The sequence below is a fragment of the Cyprinodon tularosa genome, unplaced genomic scaffold, assembly GCF_016077235.1.
Source record: "Cyprinodon tularosa strain WSP-4 unplaced genomic scaffold, ASM1607723v1 ctg69, whole genome shotgun sequence".
Classification (NCBI taxonomy): domain Eukaryota; kingdom Metazoa; phylum Chordata; class Actinopteri; order Cyprinodontiformes; family Cyprinodontidae; genus Cyprinodon; species Cyprinodon tularosa.
Window position 1 is genome coordinate 2,256,426 of NW_024039440.1, and position 6,972 is coordinate 2,263,397.

At 42.9% G+C, this 6,972-nt stretch overlaps 1 protein-coding gene across 4 annotated transcripts in view; it reads left to right on the forward strand.

Moving 5' to 3' along the window:
- Nucleotides 1-6,768, forward strand: part of LOC119771809 (SPHK1 interactor, AKAP domain containing) — a 151,835-nt gene extending 145,067 nt beyond the window's left edge. For all 4 annotated transcript variants that reach the window (XM_038267970.1, XM_038267974.1, XM_038267972.1 and 1 more), the window contains 4 exons: nt 310-393; nt 1,364-1,413; nt 5,437-5,621; nt 5,744-6,768. In XM_038267970.1, the coding sequence (XP_038123898.1) occupies nt 310-393; nt 1,364-1,413; nt 5,437-5,621; nt 5,744-5,896 (472 nt within the window). In that variant the 3' untranslated portion in view covers nt 5,897-6,768. The remainder of the gene's footprint in view (nt 1-309; nt 394-1,363; nt 1,414-5,436; nt 5,622-5,743) is intronic.
- Nucleotides 6,769-6,972: the final 204 nt, after the last annotated feature.

Here is a 6,972-nt window from a genome sequence, read left to right on the forward strand (position 1 = left end):
CTGCTAGCTCTCCATTTATCTGCTTATTCAAACTCCACTTCATCCCTAATCCATGTAGTGACACAAGGGCATGGCTGCCAGCCTTGCCTGTCCACCCTACCCACCTAAACTATCTCCAGATCTCCCCATCCCCATATTCAAAGGAACCCGCCGCAAGACAAATTCACCAGCTCCCCCCTCAGCTTTGGCCTCCAGTTCCTCAACAGCTGTCACCAAAGTTGATCACCAGCTAACAGAAACACAATGTGCATCACTGTGCTAAGTTAGTCTCCTACTTGTTTACCAGCATTTCTAATTTCCTGATTGCAGAAACGGGACCAGCAGTGCATCTAGCCTCGGCTTAGCTGACCTGGATGCTTTTTCTGAAGTTCCCTCTCAAAGCACCATTATCAGGTTTGTCATAGTCACCAGAAGGTGCATGTTTCTCATGGTCCACTCATTAAGATATCAATACCATATGTATGGTGACAAAATGTCTTGTTGGAATAAAATATTAATATAATTTGTTTATTATTATTGCTGTATGTTGTCACCCCCAGGCCCTTAGGTAAAGCATGTCTTTTGATTTTTTGATTTTATTTTGCAAAGTAAAAAATAAATAATATAAAAATGGATTTTTGTGCCACGGATGGCAAACATTTTCTAATCTCTTAAACTGTTAGACTCTAGAAACTGCTGAATTACCTCAACAGGGTTGGGATTTGAGCTCAATGAAGCATACAGATAATGTTTTAAAAGCTAACTAAAAATGAATATTGTCTAACGTTGAAGAAGACCACCTTCAAAGCACCGATGGCAGTCAGTCAATGTCTTTAATAACTGGTTTACAAACCAGGCCAATGTACCTCCAATGTTTGATATTAGGGTCTCATATAGTGAAATACAACATACAAGATTCCTTTGATGCCACCAGTAAGGGAACCAAGAACTTTGGGGGTAACATGATTGTTTAATTTTTTTAAAGGCTAATTCTTCATATAGATAACATCTGGTGGGGAAAAAAAAGAAATAATACCATCTCAAAATAAATTGTTTCATTTAATGGAAAAGGTTCAGAAATCTCTTGTTTTCAAGTTCAAAATTGCAGTCTCTCATGAATAATGTAAGTCCTCTCTGCTTTTTGCTCCAACGTATTCTTCAACAGTGCTCGGTAATAACTAATTATCTTCTGTTCTAACCGCATAATATTTGCATTTGGATCATAGAAATATTGCATTTGGATTGTAGAAATAACGCAGCAACTTTTTTCTTTGCAATTTTACTGACTCTCTAAGATACAAACGATCCCATTTGAGAAAATCCATTGCATACCTTTCAAATACTGAAGGTTATTATAACTTTTAATTTTCATATCTGTTCACAGTGAGGAGACAAAGAAAGGCCACCTGGAGGAAGCCAAGGTCAACATTTTAGGTATGAGTTGTCTTTGTTTTTAATGCTATGAAAACGTCTTGAAATACCTAGTTTCCTCAAATGTCTTTAGTTTCTTCTTCCACTCTGCATGATTCCAACTAATGCCTAATTCGATTGGTAGACATAGGTATTCCAATAAAATAAGAGTTTGCTCACATTATTACAGCGATATTTTAGCATATCAGTGCCTGGAAACACCTGCCAGACAAAGTTTTACTTTTCTTAAAATGATAAAGGCAGTTAAGAATTTATATTAGAGCTTTAAGTCAGAGTTTCACTCATTGGACCTTCTTGCTATGAAGCCACAGCACTGGCTACTGCAGGTCCACACCACTTTGCAGCTCATTTTCAGCCTAGTAGCCTAACGTTGAAATCTGCTGCTGAAACACTTAGAGAATCAGCATTGTTTGGGTGTTTGACTTAGACTTAGACTTAGACTTCTTTATTTGTCATTTTGTATGCACAGGGTGCATACAGAACGAAATTGCGTTACATACAGCTTATGAACGTTGCATTGATATTTCACAATGGCACGAGTTATAGAAAAATACAAAAAGTGCAGCAGTGGTCAAAGTGTGAACAGTGCAGAGGATAAGAGACAGTGTGCAAGTTGCAGTGGTTCAGTGCAAAATGGCATTTGTGCAAAAAATGCGTTATTGAAAAATACAATGAGATGAACAATTTAAAGGGCTAAAAGTTAAAAGTTCAGCAGCATTTGATGCCCGATAATGTGCAATAGGTGCAGAGTTCGGATTGTGGATCAAAGGTTCAACAGTCTGATGGCAGTGGGGAAGAAGCTGTTGCACAACCTGGTGGATCTGCAGCGGATGCTGCGGAACCTCTTTCCAGAGGGCAGCAGGGAGAACAGTCCATGGTGGGGGTGTGAGGGGTCTTTGATGATATTACGGGCTCGGGACACACAGCGCTGTGATGAAATGTCCTTAATGGAGGGAAGAGGAGCCCCAATGATTCCTTCCGCTGTCCTCACCACCCTCCTCACATTCTTCCAGTCAGAAGCTCTGCAGCCTCCACACCACAGAGAGAGACAGCTGGTCAGAACGCTCTCTATGGTGCTTCTGTAGAAGGTTGTGAGGATGGGCGGGGGCAGGCGGGCTCTCCTCATCCTCCGCAGAAAGTACAAGCGCTTCTGTGCCCTCTTCACTAGAGATGAAGTGTTTACAGTCCAGGTGAGGTTGTCCGTGATGTGCACCCCCAGGAACTTTGTGCTGCTGACCACCTCCACAGCTGAGCTGTTGATGAGCAGTGGAGCATGGTGGGGGCGGTTTTTCCTGAAGTCGACGATGATCTCCTTCGTCTTCTCCACGTTCAGGATCAGACTGTTTTCACTGCACCAGTCCACCAGCTGCTCCACCTCCTCTCTGTAGTCCCGGTCGTTGTCGTCCCTGATGAGGCCCACCACCGTGGTGTCGTCCGCAAACTTCACGATGTGATTGGTGGTGAACCTGGGGACGCAGTCATATGTCATCAGGGTGAACAGCAGGGGGCTCAGGACGCAGCCCTGAGGGGAGCCCGTGCTGAGGGTGATGACATCAGAGGTGTTCTGACCGACCCGGACTGACTGAGGTCTGTTGGTGAGGAAGTCCAGCAGCCAGTTTCGAAGGGGTGTGTTGAAGCCCAGATGTTCCAGCTTTCCCACCAGGTGCTGTGGGATGATGGTGTTAAACGCTGAACTGAAGTCCAGGAACAGCATCCGCACGTGGGTGTTCTTCTCCTCCAGGTGGGCCAGGCTCAGGTGAAGAGCAGAGGAGATGGCGTCCTCAGTGGAGCGGTTTCGCCGGTAGGCAAACTGGAACGGGTCGAGTGTTGGGGGGAGACTGGAGACGATGTGTTCCTTTACCAGCCTTTCAAAGCACTTCATCATGATGGGAGTCAGTGCGACGGGCCGGTAGTCGTTGTAGCAGGTGACTTGAGGTTTCTTTGGCACTGGGATGATGGAGGCAGACTTGAAGCATGCTGGCACTGTGGCTTGCTCCAGCGAGGTGTTAAAAATGTCCGTGAGGACACCAGCTAGCTGACCTGCACACTCCTTGAGCACCCGCCCAGGTATGTTGTCGGGACCTGGGGCCTTCCGCGGGTTGACCCTCCTCAGAGTCTTCCACACGTCGGCTGTGTCAAGGCAGAGAACCTCCTCTTCCTGATGTGGGACAGCCTTCACTGCTGGAGTGCGATTTAGTGCCTCAAACCTCCCAAAGAAGTTATTTAGTCCGTTTAGGAAGTCAGCATCAACTTCATCCACCGGGGCAGGGGGCGTGTTGTAGTCTGTGATCGCCCGTATGCCTTGCCACATGCTCCTGGTGTTGTTGGCGTCGTGGAACAGATGCTGGATTTTCTGGTTATGGTTCCGCTTTGCTAACCTGATGGCACGGTTCAGGGTGGCTCTAGCTGTCCTCAGTGCCTCCTTGTCACCAGACTTGAAGGCTGAGTTCCGTGCTTTTAGCGCGTGGCGGACCTCCTCAGTCATCCAGGGCCGTTGGTTGGCTCGGGTGGTGATGGTCTTTGTTGTGCTGACGTCCTCGATGCAGTGGTTGATGTAGGCTGAAACAGTCATGGCGTACTCATCAACATTGATCTTGTTGTCATATGTTGCTGCTGATTTGAACATGTCCCATTCAGAGCATTCAAAGCAGTCCTGGAGTGCATCCATGGCCCCCTCCGTCCAGACCCTCACCTGCTTCACTGTAGGTTTTGCTCTGATCAGCAGGGGTCTGTATGCAGGAATTAGCATCACAGAAAGGTGGTCTGAGGAGCCGATGTGGGGGCGGGGGGCTGCTCTGAATGCGTCTTTTATGTTTGTATAAACTAAGTCCAGAGTGTTCTCTCCACGAGTAGCAAAATCCACGTGTTGATAAAAATGAGGGAGAACAGTTTTCATATTCGCCTGATTAAAATCTCCAGCAATGATGAAAACGCCCTCTGTGTGTGTAGATTGCAGCTCAGAGACAGTCCGATAGAGAACACTCATGGCCTCCTTTGTATCAGCGCTGGGGGGGACATACACCGCTGTGATGGTAACAACAGTGAACTCTCTGGGCAGGTAAAAGGGTCTGCAGCTAACAGTCAGAAGCTCTATGTTTGACTCATAATTTGAAATTTACACACAAGCAAACTCGCACAAAACCAAAAATCCTGAATTTACAGAACTGAATTATAACTGTTCTCTTGTCGGAATAGGTTAATCCCTGAAACCCCTAAAGTCCTAGGCGCAAAAATATATTTGTGCTTAACTGTATTTAAAGTCGTAGGGAAATAAAGTTTAGATGTGAAATCATTCTGGGTTAAACATGTATATAAATGTACTCTTTATCAGACGACATTGTCCTAAAATTTAGAAAATTTCTATTTAAAAAAAAATATCCTGTCTTAAAATTTGTGGGGGGCTTTTTCATTATCTTATGCAGGCCAATTAGTTATATGTCAGCCTGAATACCTAAATTCGGGCAATCATATATCAACACTCATCTGTCAATCAAATTTTTTTTGATCATAGCATCTTGATTCATATGTCACAGCTAATAACAGTTAAAATAAGAATCTTCGCAGAGTAGTGGCGAGCAGCTTTGCTCGTTGTAAACCAACCAATCAGCGCCAGCTCATCTAAATATTCATGAGCATACCATAAAAGGAAAAAAAAACATCTTTTCATTTTAGGGCTTATAACCAGGCTTGCTTCAGGGCTCATAGAACAGCAAATATGCCATTTTCAGCCCAACCAATGTTACACAGCACCAAATACCAAATATAATCATTATATGACCCCTTTAAATAACACATTTTCATTGGTTTTATCAACTCACAATTGATGCAGAGGTCTAAGATCATCTTTATTTACTTTAGGTAAAACTGAGCTTAGTGTAATTTACTGTGTGAAGCTGCACGCACTGTTTTGTTAATACTTAAAACCAAATTTATCCACCAACATAGTCCTTATGGTATTATCACATGCTGGGTATTGATGACCACTAATACACTGTGCTCCTTTCCTTTTCATTTTTTTTCTTTTAGATGGCTCTTCAGGAGGTGCTACAGGCAGCAGCAGTAACCTCAGACAGCTTTTAGTGGTGAACTGTGACATCGAGCAAGAATGTGAGGACTCAGAGCTGAGAGTGGCTCTGCAGTGGATCGCTGCCTCTGATTTGGGACTTCCTGTTCTCTACTTCAGAAGATCAAAGGAGAAGAGGGTGACAAAGGTAGGTGAAAATGGAACAGAGCAGATGGTTTGTAAGCATTAAACAATTCATCTATATCAGTTGGAATAAATTCAAACACACAAGAAATAACCAAGTGTTTTTCACTCTTTGAACATGATTAGTTCCAGAGGGTGGTCCACCTAATGGCTCAGAAGGCATGGAGGATTGCAGACTTGTTTAAGGCCGTGGCTCAGTTCTATACACAACACGAGACCGAAGAAGAGGGCAGATCTCTTCAAGTCAGCCTTTTTGACTGGCTATTGGAAACCATTTAAGGCAAACTTACCTTCTCTTACTGCACACAGATTAAGACGTCCCACCAGAGCTAATCTGCAACGAGTTTGAGCCAGAATAGATAGTTCACCTATTCCGGCTTATCTCTGGGTCTCTTTAACAGCTTTGTTATGCTATGGCCTTGAAATCTGAGGTCTCGTCTGGCTCCAAGATGCTTTGCCAATTTACAGGTTGAATTTGACAAGATTCCCTTTAACTTAAATGTGATTTTGTTTTCCATCCCATCCCTCATGTGTGTTGCCTACAACCTTAAATCAAACAATACCAGCTGTATATTTGGTTGAACATTCCTAATGGGAGCCAACTTTCATGTTATTTAAAGTCAGCAGGCTTTAATGACTCATAAAGACATACAAACATCATGTATTATAAGAAATATGATAAAAGTAGCTTCCATTTCCATTCTGATGTGGCTAAATGCTCGTTGGCAAGCAAATCATCCACATCTTTGTTTTGTTTCATGACCAGTTGAACAATCATCAATAACTGTAGTAACTTTGGAATTAATTTCTGGGTCAGTATGTTGTTTATCTTCTTGTTACCTGAGATCTATTTATTTTGGATAGTTGTACTGTAAATACTGTAGATTTGGAACCGTTGCACCTTGGAGTAGTGGACTGCTCTCTATAGCTTTTAATATGTCCAAAAGACCAAGTGAGGTTTGTAATGTTGAATTTGTATGTGAATTTGCTCGTCTACTTCTCTACTTAGTGGTAAAAAAGTAAAGTGAAACATCAACATTTGGGGGATTTAAAAAAAAAAAAAGCACACAATTCAGCTGTAAACTGTCACAGTAGAACTGAATGTATTTATCTTTTGACATCAATAAATTTATGTGCTGTGAAAAAGAAAAGCTGTTGGGGAAATTATTGACATTCCATGTTTTTGTTTGTAAGCAGAGGTTAAAGGCACACTGCTGACTTTTTGACCTAAAGAGTTGCTAGAAATTAGTTATTTAAAATGATTCCTCAGTTCAATATACAGCACTTGACACCATCAATGCTATGAGCCTCTTGAAACGCTGACTATGTAAGTTAGGAGAAGACGCATCGATTTT